The following is a 19,527-nucleotide window of genomic DNA, read 5'->3' as shown; positions in this document are numbered from 1 at the left end:
AGGCAGTCTATGCCCACGGGCAGCTCCAGCCGGGGCCAGTAGAGAGCACGCCCCCTAAGTACAGAGCACGCCCATAGCCCAAAGCGCTCATCCCCAAACAAGAAAATTTTACATAATAAAAAATAAAACAAAATGCCATGTTTTACATATTCTCACAAAGCGATCTAGATGGATTACGTTATAAAATATAACGTTACGATTGTCACATTTCACGGTCATGTTTATTATTTTAATTCTACATTTCTCGCTTATGGGCCTACTCTGTAGACTTTAGGGGGCGTGCTCTGTACTGGATCCGGCCGGAGCCCGGCATGAGGATAGTCGTTACCATGGTAACTGATCTGGTACAGCCCGTACAGACAGACAAGAATGTTCACTTTGGTGGACCCGGAAAAAGATGCAGTGACAAATCTTTTGCTCTCCTTCACACTTGAAGTACTAGGCTACCCTCTTTTTCGGATGTCCCATGGTTTTTGTTTTGTCTAGAGATTAATCTATTCAATAACTTTTCAATACATTGAAATGTAAACATTCATGTAGCCTAATGGCCAGCGAGACTATCAATAACTTAATGGACAAAATGTGTTTTATTACAAACATTTCTACAGCAAACATCATAAGTAACATATCTTCTCAATGTTGATAATTTCAAAAGTTAGGTGACATTCAGATAGCATAAATACCATTGCAGTGTTTATATGTGTGCAAATAGTCCCTCTCTATCAGTAAGAAAAGGCTAAAGACCCAGCTCTTTAGTGAACACCTTCTCACCTGATGGATTGTGTAAAAAAGGAAAGAGAAAAAATAGGAAGAGAAAAATATTGATCTGCCTCTATGGATTGCCTCGTGTCCTGTGTGTGTCCTGTTGGTCCAAACTCTCTTGACTCGAACAGTGTACGGCGCTTTGGATAAAAGCATCTGCCAAATGGGAAATTTTAATTGTAATTATGCTACTTTCTCTTCCCAATAACAATTAATAAAGCAGCACAATGGAGGCCACTAGAGTTCTTGTTTACCTTTTACATTACATTACATTACGTCATTTGGCAGACCTCAGCTATGAAACAACAGAACAGCCCATTGTTAATCTGATAACTGCTCTATAAATAAAAGGTTATTATTTTCATCATTATCATTATTATTCCAGTCATTATCTTCACCACCAACAGTGAACTGGACAGATTCCCAAATGTTAGCAGCTACTGTATCAGTCTTTATTATATGTAGTGATTAAAGATGGTTTCATATTTTTCTTGCTTCCCTGAAGTGACTTTCGGTTCGCCGTTCTGTTTGACGAAGGCCTGAGAATACAAAACAACAGTTTATTTTTTTGTACCATCATCCCTCTTCAGCTTCCCCTCTATTATACTGCAATGATAACCTTTATACCAGAGACCGCATAGGTCATAGGAGAATTTGGTACTCTCAGATGACAAAGTCCTGTGACATTATTCCTGTTGCTTTTAGGGTCCAACATTTACATTTCATCAGCTTTACCAATCTAAATAATGAATATAAAAAGTGTGGAAATTTATATTCACTGTCTCCCAAGCTTGGAAAGCCTTGTGCGTCCTTCCTGTAGAGACCCTGAATAAGCCCTTCCAGGGTTTCCTGCCTCTCCCTTCACATTATTTTCTTGTGTTAGCATTTTTTTATCCATCTGTTTTTATTGTGTGCAAATAAATAAAACTAAAACGTGTGCCAAGTTTTACACTGACAGACAAAAGAAAGCTTGTACATTTTAAGACAGGCCAAAGGGACAAACATGCTTCTAATGTTATCTAAGTAGTAAGATTACATGTACAGTATATGGTACAGTAGCAACTGGAGCAGTGACCCTTCTAGACCCCATCTTGTTCCATCTGGTCAGGCAAAAACAGTTGTGAGTGTTATCAAATTATGATGCAACATTAACATCCAAGGAAATCTTTGTGATCTACACTACAAGTTTTTTTTTATTTTTTTTACCTTTATTTATACAGGGGAGTCTCACTGAGAGCAATGCTCTCTTTTTCAGGAGTGCCCTGTTCACATTCACACACACATTCATAGCTGGAAGCTGACCAGTACAACCAGTCTGATTTGCTGGCCACTGATCAGCTCCACTGGAGCAGTTGGGATTAAGGGCCTTGCTCAAGGGCACCTCAGTGGTGGTAATGAGGGAGGGGCAAGCGCTGCCTTTTCACTTTCCCCACCCAGATTTATCCTGCCGGTCCCAGGGATTGAACCGACAACCTTCCGGTCACAAGCTCGCTTCTCTAACCATTGGGCCACCACTGCCCTGAAGAAACATTGTGATACAGCCATACAGAACACACTGCAGACTGATGAACCCACCTCCATCTCCTCGAAGGAGGCGCTGCCATCCTCCACTTTCTGCCCAATGCCATGGCTGAAGCTCGAGTAACGCTCCTGTTTAAATCACACAGTAATGCTGTCATCTGACAAGACCAGGATGTGGCATGTTCATAATAATGCAGTAATAGAAAACTAAGGTCTGCTAAAGAACCACAATCAGTACCTTGACCATGCTGGTGATGAGGCCGTCCTGGATGATGCCAGCAGCGTTTCTCAGGCCTCTGGCGAAGGCGTCCATGGCTCCGATGTGAGCGATGAACAGGTCCTCCAGGTCGGTGGACTCCCTGCGAACCTTGGCATCGAAGTTCAGGCCTCCTGGCTGCAAACCGCCTTGTTCAATGACCGTCTGGAGGATATCAGACCCCACATGATATCTAGGATACTTTACCACTGTTCTCATCTAACCAAATCCTGCACATTTGATGCACTAAATTAAATTACGCAATAGCTTATGAGCGCAAGAAAGCTAGGTATGCTGAAATGGCAGCAGAGGCAGAGCAGCGAGGTTGGAGGGCTCGAGTGCGGCCTGTAGAGGTGGGCTGCCGTGGTTTTGTTGTTATTGCCCTACTAACTGAGTTGGGCATTCGGGGACGGAGCCTGAAGCTTGCGGTTAGCAACATGTCTCAGGCAGCAGAACAAGCAAGTGAATGGCTGTGGCTAAGGAGGAAACATGATAGCTGGGGAGCTCGCTAAGGTAAGATTGATTGATTGCTTTTGTTGTTGGTCATGATTGATGGTCCGCATCAACAGGGCTGAATCATTGACAGTGGTACTGGTGGTGTAGTTAAGAATGTCATACCGAACCGACCTGGATAGCTAGGCTTAGATGGTGAGGTAATGCAGTTGTGCGGTGGTAGCATGGAGGGGGGTGTTTCCAGGACGCTGGATTACACCGTTAAGCCTTCTTGAGGTGTCGTGGGCCTAACTTAACGAAACATCGGTGAAGGAAGGTGCCCACTTGAAAACCCCAATGACATGCTTCATACTGCTGTTGGCTAGGGTAGGTAATTGGTGATTTGTGTCTTGTTTATTAGTTGTTAGCCTGTTAGCTTGTTTTATTCTGGATTAGGCTTCTAAATGTGTTTTTCCTCGGATTTTGGCACAAGGGATATTAACATCTTGTCCTGTGTATTAATTAATACAAAATTAATAAATCAGGTTTTACTTTTTTTATCATTATTTTGTGTCCATCTTTGGTGCTCGGAGCTGCTCATTGCTGTGTTGTTTCTGCACTTTGTGTTCAGCCTTGATGGCTATCGCTGCTCATGCTAACCATGCAGTTCTTCTATTTAATCCAAACAAACCAGAAACATCTCACCTTCATGACCAGGGTGGTGTTTCTGATGTCCATGGGGAACTGATCTGTGTCCCACCCCAGGTCAGGAGAGCCAGTGTTAGAGTCAACAGAGCCCAGCATGCCCAACCTGCCCACCAGAGAACAGGGAAATGGGGAATAGGAATAACATTTAAGCTGAAGTTCAGCAAGGTAAAACTTTGGTCATGTTAAAGGTGCTGTGTGGTCTGCTGTCACTAAAATAGAAAGTAAATGTTTTGTATTAAACCAATATAATCTCTGGTAAATGTCAAGGTGTCTCACGCTGAAGCCATGACAATATCATGTTCGTAGGAGTGTCCTGCCAAGGTGGTGTGATTGGGCTCGATGTTCAACTTAAAGTGAGCGTCCAGACCATAATGCTTTAGGAATCCTATAACACTCATGGCATCTACAGTAGAAAACAGTCACAGATATAAAATGTGTGATAAATGACTGTGGTTAAAAACGCATCTATATTTTTGCTTTAAACATGGGAAACCTGACCATAATCATATTTAAACATGGAAAACCTCACCATAATCATATTGGTGTTTGCATGGCTCCTTAGGCTTGGGTTCAATAAGGAACTGGCACTTCAACCCGATCTTCTCTTTATACTCTGGTGATCAAAACACACACGCACGAGCACACACACACACACACACACAACAATCTTCTCTTTATACTCTCTGGTTATAAAAACACACGCATGATCTTCTCTTTATACTCTCTGGTTATAAAAACACACACATGAATCTCCATCCTGCTTTTATTTTAATGAACCAAAACAGTCCCATTCAGAGTAGAAATCTATCACGCGTTACTCTCTATACTTACTGACGGCCATTTTGAAGAAGTTGGCCATGTGCTTCAGCTCAGCAGCCACATCAGTGTTGTGTATGGAAAGGAAGCCCTCCCTGCCCCCCCAGAACACTGAGGACACAGACATATATTGATCATATTAGGAGAATGTGTTTAAATGGAGCAGGTTGATATTTTGACACCATCAACTCTCTCGTACCAAAGTTTTCTGCACACAGCTTCTTGGCCGCATCCAGGCCCTTCTTCACCTGAGCCGCAGCGTAGGCCAGGACATGGCAGTCTGGGTTGGTGGCAGCACCGTTCATGTACCTGTCACATGAAGTTTCAATATGAAATGCAAAGATGATACTGCTTCTAACATTTCAGACCATGTAAACCATAAAGCCTATGACCTTTCACTCTTTCAACCATTTGCCATTGCCAGAAACTCTGAAAGCTTGAGCTGTTTGCACTGAAAGGACAGCACCCTCTTCCTGTTTTGTGTTGTAAAGCAAATCCGTCACATGTCTGACCCAGCTGACCTGGTGGCACACAACGTGAGTTGCAATGTAGAGCAGGCTGCCAAACTTCTCAATGATTTGCGTTAATTACTGTACACTAATGTCTACAAAATGTGGTGATACTTGTTATTCTCAACTTCCACACTGTCTACTTCCGAGGCTGTGCATGTGTCTGGGCAGTTCATTAATACACTGTCTACTTCCGGGGCTGTGCATGTGTCTGGGCAGTTCATTAATATTACTGAAAAATTCTGACTTTGGATTTATGCTTCATATACCAGAGGTAACTAAATGTTTAGCCTAAATGAGAAATAATCTCTTGCCCAACTGGGACCTAGGCTTAGGAAAAACTACTGTATGGCTTCAACTGTCACATCAGGATCCACCAGCTTTTCTAAAGATCCGGACTGAACACTGACCTTGGGACTGAACACTGACCTTGGGACTGAACACTGACCTTGGGTGGGCAAACAAGTTGCAGGTGACCCACAGCACCTTGACTCCAGTCTGGGTCTGCAGCTGCAGAGCCAGGTCCGTCATGTGATCCAGGTTCCTGTTGGACTCGTCCAGGTTGGAGCCTTCAGGGGCCATGTCCCTGTTGGGAGGACAGAGGACACAGAGAGTATACAGTGTATGTGACAATTCATTAACATACCCACATATTGTCAGAATAATTGAGTAGCTCCAGGTAGTAGCTCGAAACATCTACAGTTGAAATGTAAAAAATACTCTGTAGACTCTCTGTAGTAGGCGGACCATCTAAAGAAAGTGTTACCAATTTTGTTACTATCAAATCATGTCAAGCATGCCTTAAGCATGCCTTTATTAAATTGGTTTCAATGGCAAAATGCACAGGAGAAGTGGGTAAATAGGGGAGATGTACATCACATAAAAATCGAGGTTCATCTTTTAGGACCTGGGGGAGATTTTATTCCAGCACAAACAGCACTGAGCTGGGACTCTGCTGGGACAGGAGAGGTAATCTAATTAATACTCTTGTCAAACCTTTATTCAAACCATTCCTCCAACCTGTACCCATACTGTGTGTGCACGTCCTGCTTCTCTGGGAAGGGTGAAAGCAGGGTAATGCAGTCGGCCCATAGGAATAAACAAACCTGTCATTAGTGGCCTTTCAAAAAACAGAGAGTCAATTACCTGTCATGGAATGCGTAATACTTCACCTATAAAAACAAGCAAAGGTCACTTAAGGACAAAGGAAATTAATAACTAAGTTCTTTCTGAGCAGCTATGTAGTATCTGTGTGAGATGTTGAGATGTACTGAGTTTACTCACACCAAGTTTGGTGAAAAACTCAAAAGCAGCATGGAGTCTCTTCTCAGCTGACTCCATAGGAGTTCCTTCATTCCAGGGCCGGTGGAGGGTCGGGAACCCAAAAGGGTCAGCACCTAATAAATAGGACAAAGGATGAATGACAAAAAAAAAAAATGGCTTTTGACCTGTTTTGATTTGACTTTATTCAATTGAGACTATAAATGGCCTGAAGGGTAGGCCTTGACTTTGAGGAAACTACGATGGCTATGAGAATATCAGAAAGACAATGAGCAGGACGTGTGTTGGTTGGTGTGTGTGTGTGTGTGTGTGTGTGTGTGTGTGTGTGTGTGTCCATTTGCACAACAATATTAGAAGTAAATGTGATAAATTATTACGGTACATGTACAGTAGGTCTCCAAACTATCATCCTAGATGGTACAATGGTACTTACTGCTTCCCTGATTTTTTAAAGATACTGTTTCTAAATAGGTTGTTTAAAATACATACTACAGCATGCGCTGGGAAGCGTCATCAGTGATGTTAACTGTGGTCGTAAGGTGTTTCAGGTCTGTCGAACATCATACACCCTCGCCCAGTAGACCCACCGAGGCCGATTAAGACCCCGACCCGCGTCCCAGAAGCAGCCGCTCACGGATCAGCCTTCCTACTCTGTCTGCAACGTTGCACGCGGAAGGGTTGATCACGCACAATCCGCTGCAATAGAGTTAGTGCTACACCGCAGTATTGAAAGACCCTTCGGTGCATGGAGGGTCTAAGGCCCTGTGGGTGACTCCAGGCCGGGCTCCTCTTTCGTCTCACCAGACCCTCCCGGGGAAAAGGCAATCCTACCATGGGCAGCCTACCATGGGCAGAGAGGATGCCTCAAGAAGGCCTGTGCGCTGCACGTCACTCGCCTGCACCGAGCACCTCGCTCTAGCCTGAAGGACCCAATACAGTACATTTCTGGTAATTATTGCTCAAGCTTTGCTCTCCATTATAATGAATACAACTACAAGATCAGTTTGGACTCACATGGGCTAAGGCATGGCAAGCACCACACCCAGTTTGCACCCATTTGTAGTGAGTGTATACAGTATGTGTGTGTATGGGTGTACGTCAGTGCGTTTGGGGTGCTCATTATATTACCTGTTCCACAGAAGGAGTGCCAGTAGCAGACAGAGAACCTTAGCCAGTCCTCCATCTTCTGACCAATCAGCACCTGCACACAGAAACAACTTCGCTCAACACACATCACAGTCAATGGTCAATAGTCTCGACACATAATGCAACCTTAACTGCTATCAAGTGTGTGTGTGTGTGTGTGTGCAAGGGCGCGGGAAGCGGGGTGCGGTGGGTGCTGCAGCACCCCCTGTTGGCAAGAGATGGAATATATATATATATATTTTTTTACAGTGCACCTGAACGCAACATGCTAAATACCCGCTGAATAAGTGTCCAAATGTTCATGTAATTCTGACCAATACTCCACTTCTGTTATAACATTTCAGTCTGGAAGATATAATCTTTATGACTAAAAGGCTAAATGAATAGCTTAGAAAATGAATAGTCCCGGGGCCCATGGTACTATTAATCCGGCCCTGGATATATGGGAGGAATAGCAGGTAGGCTATCACTGTCCCTGATTCCTGAGGGTAAATTGAGTAATGCTGCAGAGAAGAGGAGAATACACTGAATAATGACATCACAACAGTATAATTCTAATGTTAATTTAAAATTAAATATTCCTCTAAATATGGCTAAAAGTCCAAAAAACATCAAATGTTCGTCGGCAAGAGAGTCCCTTCCTTACAGCTGTTCTTTGCAATACACTGATAACGTTTTATTATTGTATTAAATGTATTTTAATGTCTTGGACCCCAGGAAGACTAGCTGACATTACGGCGTCAGCTAATGGGGATCCGTTTAAATAAACAAATAAACAAATAAACAGCACCCCCTACCTAAAAGGGGATCATGTCTATGTTCCCCGGGCTCTATGTTCCCCGGGTTCTATATTCCCCGTTTTTCACTAAGAGGGTTCTATGTTCCCCAGGTTCTATGTTCCCCGCTTTTCACTAAGAGGGTTCTATGTTCCCCAGGTTCTATGTTCCCCGCTTTTCACTAAGAGGGTTCTATGTTCCCCGCTTTTCACTAAGAGGGTTCTATGTTCCCCTCTATGTTCCCCGCTATGTTCCCGGGTCCGATGTTTCCCCCGAAATGCCTTCGGTGACGATCGGCTTCCCCTTATTATTATCCAATTAGCAGCCACGTGTATTTGCAGCAGAGTCTATTACCCAAATCACTAAATGAACTAGCCTAATATAAACTATACACGTTTTAATGAGTGCAACACAAATTAACTTAAATACTTCAACTTACATGTCTCAGGGACGCATGCACACAGTAACCAAAAGTTATCAGTCTCTGTCTCTGAACCGCGGACAGCAGACGCTCTCCTCCCTCCTTATTTCTCCTCTCCCCGTCTGCTCGCAGCCACCTCTGCTGCGCGCGTCCGCTCCAAAACTCCGACGCTCACCAGACAGCTATTTTCTGAATGTTAGAAATGTAGGCTACTCTCCTCACAAATAAATGTTTCAAGTCATAAAATGGTGTTGGTTTTCTTGTTTTATAGTCTCATAATGAACTAGGCTATAGGCCTATAATAGCCAAATATTAATAATTGTAGTAGCCTAGTAACAACTACAACAACAACAACAATAATATGCTGATGATAATAATAATGATAATAAAAGGCTAATAATAATCATCATCATCATCATCATCATCATCATCATCATCATAATAGGCTAATGATAAGGCTAATTATAATCTTAAGCCTGACTCTGATGGACAGTTTTTCAAAACGATATCTAGGACCTTCAAGGTTCACAACCTGGGTGGATTATGGAAACGTAAAAACCCCCAATATAGATGGATAGAGTTAAAATGTTAACTAATATATTGAAATTGATCGGACCCGGGAACATAGCGGGGAACATAGAGGGGAACATAGAACCCTCTTAGTGAAAAGCGGGGAACATAGAACCCTCTTAGTGAAAAGCGGGGAACATAGAACCCTCTTAGTGAAAAGCGGGGAACATAGAGCCCTTTTTCTGAAAGCGGGGAACATAGAGCCCTTTTTCTGAAAAACGGGGAACATAGAACCTGGGGAACAAAGAACCCTTTTGCTGAAAAACGGGGAATATAGAACCCGGGGAATATAGAACCCGGGGAACATAGGGATGACCCCCCTAAGGGAACTTCCAGCGCCACTGGGTGTGTGTGTGTGTGTTTGTCACTCCTACCTCCTCTGCATTGTAGTGTTTGAAGCACAGGACATCCCCTGGTCCAGCATTGGGTAAATAGGGGATCTTGGGAATACCTGTGCAGCAGCACAAATATTATGCAATAATTAACATTCCGCTCCTTCAAACCAAATGGCTGAAGGATAGGACTAATCAGCGTGACTTCACTTGCCACCCAGAAATGCGAAACCCCGCGGCAGTTAATAGTATGAGTTGTGCCAAACAAATGTTAATATCTCAAAAACTATACATCACATCGCTTATATTTTGACATTCTGAGTGGGAGCAGAATTAGCACAAGAGTTTGATGTATAATATATGCATGTCGTGTTAAAGTTGTGTGAACTGTCGCAGTTTTTAAAACGTAAACAGTCAAGCCGGCTACAGGCACTCACGCCTCGGCTGATATAAAGCATGTGATTTCCTTATGTAACACAAAGATCACATGAGGCTACTGCAAAAAGTCAAATTCACATAGCCTACTTTTAGACATTTTTAAATTACATATTGGCCAAATATGTATATTTGCACATGTAGATCGGATCCCATGATGGCATTGTTGCATGTGTTTCTACAACATGTCAGTGCTACATGAAATTGAGTTCGAAAACGGCCTTATTAAGGATGGTCCATGATAGCTCGGTGCAAAACACCCAACGCCATGTCCACAATGACTACAACAACACAACAGATAGTTTATGCTCAGTAGCCTACTTTCGATCATTAAAATAGTCGATTTTACCCGCAAAGAATTCCTTCTCCGCTGCCATTTCTGTGACTCACAACTTGTTGCGGTTCAAGCAGCAGACTGGACTGCCCGTTTGGCCACGTCCTTCTTCACAAGGAAAACTGCAGTTTCATCTTTAGACACATGGGGTCGCTGAATTCCTTTAAATGCTGATTCTTCCCATGACTCCTCCTTTGCATTTAGTTTTTATTTATGATTTAATTGGGTTCAAATTGGAATGGAATTAGACTTTTAGTTTAATTTCAGTTAATTCACCTTCACTTTTTTTTCTTTCTTAAATTTTTTTTTTAAAAATGATAGTATTTTTGACTGTCATGAATAAGGAAAATGTGTCCTGACTCCTGAGTTGGTATGCCCTCCTGTGAAAGGGAAGAAAATAATACCAGCAATAGACAATTTGGAGTTTCAGTATATGCAACTCAATCAAATGTCAATACCTATTCTATTTGTTATCTTCTCTTCTTTAAACCATTGGTTCTCAAAGTGGGGTCCGGGTCTCTCGAGGGGTTCGAGGTGGTCCCCAGCAAAAAGCAGAATAATTTATTTTCACTATAATTCCATGATCCATCCAAGTATGCAATGACCCTCCCACTCACCTGCCCCTGTCTTGCAGGAGCCTAGTGGTTGGGGTTGTTAGGCTGATTGAGTGCACGTGTGCCCCTGGTACTCCTTGGGCTTTAAAAGCCTGCAGACCATTCAGTCGCTCTCCTTCCTCATGTGTGCACCTTTTTGCTCTGTTCTTTTGGTTTGTAATAGTATGTGTTGTTTAGTCCTTAGTTTTAGGTAGTAAATTATTGGTATAACTTTTACTTTGGTGTATGAGTCATAAGTTATACAAGGAATAAACAACAGAGGAGAGTGGGAGGGTCGTCACAAGTAACATAATGACAGAATGTATTACTGAACTTGAGAGTTCAGTAACACCAGAGCAGGAACACAGCAGCAGCAAACAATCCGAGGGCACTGGAGCACACGGATCATCTTAAAGTCTTTATTTGGTGCAGAGCAACACACAGACGTTTCGACACGCGTCTTCTTCAGAGACTCTGAAGAAGACACTGTTGTGTCGAAACGGCATTTTTCAGTTTAGTTTTAGAGTTGATTGAAGTTAGTTTCGTTTCCGTTTTCATCACTGCTGCTGTCAAAATATGTAGATTTAACAACAATACACAGCAGCATCCACATAATTCAACTCATCCTCCACCCATTACCTTTTTGCAAAGACCACAGAGAACCAATGAGCCATAAAATGCAAAATGTGACTAACAAACACATTACCAGCGGATGCTTGTTCAACATGTTTATTTCTGTTACAATGGTGCTTTTATAAAATATCCGATGCAGAAACATCAACAGAAAAGTAGAAAGGATAACCGGACACCATACACACGACCCATAAATACATATTTACACAAATGATAATAGTACACACATCCATTAGAGCCTTTGGTCTGGAACGTATGCCAGATGGAAACATCAAACATCTACAGGAGAAAACATCTCTGTGCACCATTGAAGCCCTATCGCATTTCCACAGCCTTCTCACATGAAACAATGTGTTGTGTCGTTCAGGCATTCCCACCCCCGTGTGACCTTGACCGTTGTTCATCTTCATAAACAACAAAAACAAAAACGCTTTCATTTAGCATAAGATAAGAATAGAATGGAAGGCAAAACAAATTCCAGCAAAGAGCAGGCACTGTAGAGTGAGGCACTTGAGCACCTAACACCACTGGTTTGGCATCATGACGTTTGGCACATGAGTGGCGTACGGCACACTTTGACTGAACTGCATGTGTCTGTGTGAGTGTGTGAGAGCCAGGCAAGGAGACAGGCCTGGTCCAGGAAAGCCCTCTGAGCACTCTTCTTGTGCATCTGAAACAACTACTGTAGGTGAGTGTGAGTGACTCACACGTATCCAAACCCATTCTCCAGATATATTCACCACACCATATAAGGAGTCTCTTGTAATTCCATTTCAAGAGATATTTTGACTTTTATTCTGCATAAGCCTGCATAAGACTTTTTTCTTCTGCATAAGCAACATTCAATCTGCTTCGACTTGCTCTCTGACTCCAGCAGGAGAGAAACTGGGCCATCTTGCCTTTGAGCCTTAAAGAATTCTCTGCTTATCGAGCCCAATGTCCGCTCTCTTGAAACCCTTCCCGCTAATCGAGCCACTGAAAAGGTTCCCAGAAAAGTACTCCAGTGTTCCATAAGTTCATTCATTCCCTCCGTGCTCTGAACACCTATACAAAAGAAGAGGGGGAAACCCTGTTTGTTTCCTTGGGCAGGCACAGCTACATGTGGTTAGAGGAGAGATGCTGGCTGGCTGAGCTCCATCTTCCTCTTCTTCTTCTTCTTCTTCTTCCCTCGGCTGCAGGGCTTGCAGATGCAGCACAGGATGCAGGGAGAGGCCAGCAGGAGGAGCGGAGAGGTCACCAGCACAATGATGCTGACACCCACCAGGATGCCCACCACCTGAGGGAGCCCACACACCACAAGACATCAGTCACGCTGTTAGACTCACTGACTAACAGACTAACTAATCATTATGTCAAACTGAAGGCAATAATAAATGCCATCAATTGTCACCCTAGGCCAAGATATTCACATGCAAAATGTAAAATGACAATTACAATTCAGGTCAAAAGTTCATTTCCCCCCCTCCATATTATATTGGTGAAAAAAGGGGCGCTGTTAGCCCCTCCGCTCCCTGTCATGCCTTACAACGGCCCTTAGCTGTTGTAAAATCAAATCATCATTCTTCCGCCAAGCAATGTAGTTCACTTCAGCAAGATTTACCAGAATGGTTGCCAAGCAACACACAGACGCGGTTTGGCACAGTAATAGCCACATCACAGGTGTATGTTTATGGAGTATTTTACAACGGCTTCGAACACAGCTCAGCCAATCATAATCAAGGAGTGGAACTATCCATTTTATAAATTTATTTTACATTGCGTGCCACTGGGTCGGATTTGGCGGTAAATCTGATGGATTGCTTCATGGCACAATACAGGAAGAGGGAGCACAAAGCCATGGAAAAATCTCTACCCACTAGGGGTGTCACGATACACTCAGTTCATGATACGATACGATACACGATATTGGGTTCACGATAACGACACGATATTTTAACAATATTTTTTTGCGATCGATTTGTAAGTTGAGGGGGCATCCTCCACGCTAATTTGAGTAATTTCACCATTTCCATCCTCTGTAATGTCCCTCGTCTGTTCAAACAAAGCAATGAAAAGGAGAGCGAGCATGCAATCAGATACAGATCAGTGCCACCATGTTCATCTTTTTTTTCTCGCAATATGAGATTTCATCTCAACGATACATATTGTCACGTATTGATATCGCGATATATCGTGGGACGATATATTGTGACATCCCTACTACTCACATATTTATCCTCTTCAGTAAGGCCAAGATAAAATGAAAGTAGAAACATCTGGAAGTAACAGGCTTTATAGGACATGTGGTCTTTATTTTGAGAAACATTAACACCAACACCACTGGTTTGAAATAGAGGCTGCCAAACATCTCTACTATGGTATCATTAGTTTATGGTAATTATATTGTACCAAGGTGTCAATTAATTTGACAATGATATATTGATGTTTAAAAATGCTACACATAGCACATTTAATTCTACTACCACTAATAAACTAATATTTCTAAAACCTTTGAATTATATCGCATCATATCACTTCTAAATTTAGAAAGTGAAATAATTCACTCTTCACACGAGAATCTTAAACTGCCATCATGAGCCATGTAAAAGGACAGTCGATTCTGAAAGTGAAAGAAACAGCAGTGGTGTGGAGGCAGCTAACAAGGAATCACACTGTCATAGGAATTTGTGACAAGCAGACTGTAAAAGTGAATAGGACCTGTTAGACAAGGGTGTAACCAAGCCTCCTGCGAGTTGTTTTGCACAAACAGTTGCACTTTGACTCTCCTTCTGAGTCTCACTGGGCACTACAGTCATGAGTCATACCAAGACTGACCCAATCAGAGGAACTCTCACTGGGCACTACAGTCATGAGTCATACCAAGACTGATCCAATCAGAGGAACTCTCACTGGGCACTACAGTCATGAGTCATACGAAGACTGATCCAATCAGAGGGTTCACTTAAAACTACCGTAAATTCCGGACTATAAGCCGTGGCTTTTTCCCCGTTTTTTGGCCTTTTTTGGCCCCTGCGGCTTATATAACGGTGCGGCTTATCTATGGATTTTTTCAAAAAAAAAAAAAAAAATCTCTCTTTTTTAGCACTCTTTCTAACTATAAATCCACTTCTGTTTTAATTTCCTCTCTTGCCCTCTTTTAACAACATAACATAACATAACATAACACAACACAGGTAAGCAGAAAGAAAAAGACGAAGCAATCACCGCCATGAATGAGGAAATGACTCACCTGCTGGAGGCTGGAGATACACGGCTTGGGCTAAACTTTTACTCCGTGAAACACTATCGATTAAGTCCGACATCGCTCAGAGGTTTGAGCAGCTTGAAAACAAGTTTGAAAACGTGCAGAAGTCCATCCACTCACTCACTAAAGAAATGGCAACCGTGAACAGAGTTTCTAATGCGGAAAAGCGCATCAGCGCACTGGAGGACAAAAACAACACAGTGAGTCCGAAAGTGGATAAAATGCAAAAACAAATCGAAACCCTGCACACGCAGGTTGATGACTTAATCAGCAGGAGTAAAAGAAATAACATTCGCCTGATCAATGTAAAAGAGGGAGCTGAGATTGGTGACATGGACGCTTTCGTGGCAAAATCCTGTGTTACATCCTGGACCTGAAGGAAGGCGAGAAACCACCAGAGGTGGACAGGGCACACCGGGCGCCTCGGCCACGTCCAGACCCCGGCCTGCCACCGAGGGCCATCTTCATCTGCCTACTCCGCTGGCCCGACCGTCAACTCATCCTCCAGGCTGCGGGGAAGAAGCCCCTCACCTGGGAGGGTACGCGCTTTTTCGTCCGGCAGGACCTCTCCGCGTTGGTGCAACAGAAACGCGCAACATACAACAGCATCATCGAAAAGGTTAAAGTCAATGGATATCGCTTTGGCGTACTTTACCCAGCGAGACTCGTCATAACCATTGATGGACAGCGGCGGAACAAGAGCTCAAAGTGAAACTGCCGAATATCTTTTGAGTTGGACTGGTCAATAGTACTGTGAGTAACTAAAATAAAAAAATAAAAAACGGAATTCTCTCTTCTTTAGCACTCTTTCTAACTATAAATCCACTTCTGTTTTAATTTCCTCTCTTGCCCTCTTTTCACCACACCGCGGACACTGTGTGCACTGTAAAAAAAAACAAAAAATACCATTAAAACACCCGCGGCTTATAGTCCGGTGCGGCTTATATAAGAAAAAAATAGTCAACTCTGAAGGTGCGGCTTATACACCGGTGCGCCTTATAGTCCGGAATTTACGGTAGGTCATCAAGTGATAAACACCACAGAGAGAGCAGAGAAAGTAGGTTCGGAGGGCCAATTTTCATAATTGTATTGAATAGGTGACGTCATTACAAAGCAGGAATGTCAGATTAGTGCTATGATTAGTTCAGATTCAGAGTCATGTCTGATAAAGGACTATTTGGACACAGTGCTGGAAAACAACAAGCTATAAACAGCAAAACAAGGGAAAGGTGGCTTTTATAGGGACATTCTGCAGTAAATGTTTCTCAAGTCTGATTCTAAAGGAGATTTGTAATTGCACCCTCTTTCTGCCACTCATTATTTTTAATGTTTTGTTTTCAAGTAGACTGAAGGCAGACAGGAAGATGAGAGGGAACATTATAAGTCTCCTAAGAGCGGGTTATTGTAATGTTGTAGTGAGTATTTAACCGGCGGCTAATGACATTGACAACCAAACCGTGCTTTTGGGATCACCTCCAAAATCTTTAACTTCCATTGTTGGAAGTTGGGAGCACAGCGACACAAAAGTAACTGTATTCAAAGCTGTGAAATCACCTAGCACACATGGACGGATGTAGCCTGCTAATGATTCAGACTGAATCGTCAACTCGTCAACTCATTTCCTCTTCTAGTCTGAGATTGCAGTCACTTCAGAGGATTTCTATGAGGGGGCGGTCTTCCCTAAACAATCACTAGAAACCGAGGTGTCCACGGCAACCGGCGGCAGCACTGCACTAGTAGGAGTCATGCATAAGAGAAACAGACACAGCAGGCTATCTCTACTTTGGCTACTAAATTTGGCAGTTGTAAAACAATTATATCAACGAGTAACGGATTGTCAAAACGAATTTTACGATTGATGAAAAACGTGACTAGTTGGACATAACAAGCAAGCTATGAATCGATCTATCAACGATCTATCAGCGGCTTTAGCTCAGGAGGTAGAGCGGGTCGGCCAATGACGCAAGGGTTGGCGGTTCGATCCCCGCTCCCTCCCAGCTGCTGTCGTTGTGTCCTTGGGCAAGACACTTAACCCTCCTTGCTCCCGATGGTGTGTAGGCACCCTGCGTGGCAGCCTGCCGCCATCGGTGTATGAATGGGTGAATGTAGACTACCTACTGATTGTAAAGCGCTTTGGATAAAAGCGCTATATAAATGCAGGCCATTTACCATCAACATCCCCCTAGCTATCAACAGCTCCACTAGGCCAGGCTGCGCTGGGACATTTCCTTGGGCGGCTGGCTGAGCAGGGCTTCACTTACCGCGGCCGCCGTAACGTTACTCTCCGCCCAGACAGATATAAAGCTCCAGCAGTCAGCGATCTCTCACAGGCAAGACTGACTGACAACAGTGTTTAAGCCAATCAGTGCCCGTGATTGGATTTTCAACCGGAGAAAAAAAGCTTTTGCACATGATGATGCTTGACCAAGAACAGCCAAATCCACAACTGTGGAGTGGGCGTGGCTTCGAAGGTCTGGAGCCAGGCTAGGACCGATGGCTTTCCAGACAAGCATGCTAATCCACTCAGACATAGTCTGGGCACCTTTCACCCCGCTTTTTGTCATGGGGGCGTAAACCACGGAACCAGAATGAAAACCGGAAGGCAGTGCGCCAAAAAAACGTCTTTGTTGCCGTTAGCTTGACGTCTCTTTCCTCAATTAATTGTCTGATGCAAAGCTTCTGTATTGGCTTAAAAGATGTGAGATTGTGAATCCGCAATGTTTCTAAAAGAACTTCTTCAAAAACCTCGTTCGGTACGTCCATCTTTTGTTTTGTTGTTTGCCGTTCTGATACTTGTGTCAAATTGTCAAGTTAACGTAAAAGTTGACGAGCTAGAAACGCTGCCCTTCCTGTCTAGGGCGGGCTCTAGGCCGGAACCAGGTAGGGTGACAAAATCAATTGTGAACGGAAGCCAGGCTCACCGAGATGAGCCTGGTGACGCGAGGTTACTCAGACACATGACAGTAATAGCTCCGCCTCCGCCCAGCAGTCAGCTGTGTGGGCCTCACCTGCGTTCTGTTCCACATAACGGAGGCTCTGGAGTGGCCCAGCTTGTTTCTGCACGGCCCCTTATCGTAATGCCTCAGGAATATATCACCCTGCAAGCACAACACACACACCTTCACATCAAGACCCTGAGAGCAGTATTAAGCACAACACACACACCTTCACATCAAGACCCTGAGAGCAGCATTAAGCACAACACACACACCTTCACATCAAGACCCTGAGAGCAGCATTAAGCACAACACACACACCTTCACATCAAGACCCTGAGAGCAGCATTAAGCACAACACACACACCTTCACATCAAGACCCTGAGAGCAGCATTAAGCACAACACACACACCTTCACATCAAGACCCTGAGAGCAGCATTAAGCACAACACACACACCTTCACATCAAGACCCTGAGAGCAGCATTAAGCACAACACACACACCTTCACATCAAGACCCTGAGAGCAGCATCAAGCACAACACACACACCTTCACATCATGACCCTGAGAGCAGCATTAAGCACAACACACACACCTTCACATCAAGACCCTGAGAGCAGCATTAAGCACAACACACACACCTTCACATCAAGACCCTGAGAGCAGCATTAAGCACAACACACACACCTTCACATCAAGACCCTGAGAGCAGCATTAAGCACAACACACACACACACCTTCACATCATGACCCTGAGAGCAGCATCAAGCACAACACACACACCTTCACATCAAGACCCTGAGAGCAGCATTAAGCACAACACACACACCTTCACATCAAGACCCTGAGAGCAGTATTAAGCACAACACACACACCTTCACATCAAGACCCTGAGAGCAGTATTAAGCACAACACACACACCTTCACATCAAGACCCTGAGAGCAGCATCAAGCACAACACACACACCTTCACATCAAGACCCTGAGAGCAGCATTAAGCACAACACACACACCTTCACATCAAGACCCTGAGAGCAGCATCAAGCACAACACACACACCTTCACATCAAGACCCTGAGAGCAGCATCAAGCACAACACACACACCTTCACATCAAGACCCTGAGAGCAGCATCAAGCACAACACACACACCTTCACATCAAGACCCTGAGAGCAGCATCAAGCACAACACACACACCTTCACATCAAGACCCTGAGAGCAGCATCAAGCACAACACACACACCTTCACATCAAGACCCTGAGAGCAGCATCAAGCACAACACACACACCTTCACATCAAGACCCTGAGAGCAGCATCAAGCACAACACACACACCTTCACATCAAGACCCTGAGAGCAGCATTAAGTACAACACACACACCTTCACATCAAGACCCTGAGAGCAGCATTAAGCACAACACACACACCTTCACATCAAGACCCTGAGAGCAGCATTAAGCACAACACACACACCTTCACATCAAGACCCTGAGAGCAGCATTAAGCACAACACACACACCTTCACATCAAGACCCTGAGAGCAGCATCAAGCACAACACACACACCTTCACATCAAGACCCTGAGAGCAGCATCAAGCACAACACACACACCTTCACATCAAGACCCTGAGAGCAGCATCAAGCACAACACACACACCTTCACATCAAGACCCTGAGAGCAGCATTAAGCACAACACACACACCTTCACATCAAGACCCTGAGAGCAGCATCAAGCACAACACACACACCTTCACATCAAGACCCTGAGAGCAGCATCAAGCACAACACACACACCTTCACATCAAGACCCTGAGAGCAG

At 43.8% G+C, this 19,527-nt stretch overlaps 2 protein-coding genes across 2 annotated transcripts in view; both read right to left on the bottom strand.

Annotated features, from left to right (window-relative positions):
* Positions 1-568: 568 nt before the first annotated feature.
* Positions 569-10,396, bottom strand: LOC310774868 (uncharacterized protein). Its single transcript, XM_083634993.1, has 14 exons — positions 10,315-10,396; positions 9,573-9,649; positions 7,414-7,486; positions 6,289-6,401; positions 6,151-6,176; positions 5,453-5,590; positions 4,695-4,804; positions 4,511-4,606; positions 4,209-4,292; positions 3,956-4,082; positions 3,677-3,782; positions 2,522-2,704; positions 2,338-2,412; positions 569-1,301 (listed from the first exon to the last, which is right to left on the bottom strand). The coding sequence occupies exons 1-14, from the start codon at positions 10,340-10,342 to the stop codon at positions 1,218-1,220; spliced, it is 1,320 nt and encodes a 439-aa protein (XP_083491119.1). The 5' UTR covers positions 10,343-10,396; the 3' UTR covers positions 569-1,217.
* Positions 10,397-11,605: 1,209 nt separating this feature from the next.
* Positions 11,606-19,527, bottom strand: part of rnf144b (ring finger protein 144B) — a 43,225-nt gene continuing 35,303 nt past the window's right edge. The window contains exons 7-8 of the mRNA XM_083639171.1: positions 17,778-17,867; positions 11,606-12,801 (exon numbers count right to left, since the gene is read on the bottom strand). Coding sequence (XP_083495297.1) covers positions 12,631-12,801; positions 17,778-17,867 — 261 coding nt within the window. The 3' untranslated portion in view covers positions 11,606-12,630. The remainder of the gene's footprint in view (positions 12,802-17,777; positions 17,868-19,527) is intronic.

Source organism: Poromitra crassiceps, assembly GCF_964638095.1.
Source record: "Poromitra crassiceps genome assembly, chromosome: 1".
NCBI classification, from domain to species: domain Eukaryota; kingdom Metazoa; phylum Chordata; class Actinopteri; order Beryciformes; family Melamphaidae; genus Poromitra; species Poromitra crassiceps.
Note: the sequence above shows the minus strand (reverse complement) of the source record. Positions and strands in the feature narration are given on the sequence as shown.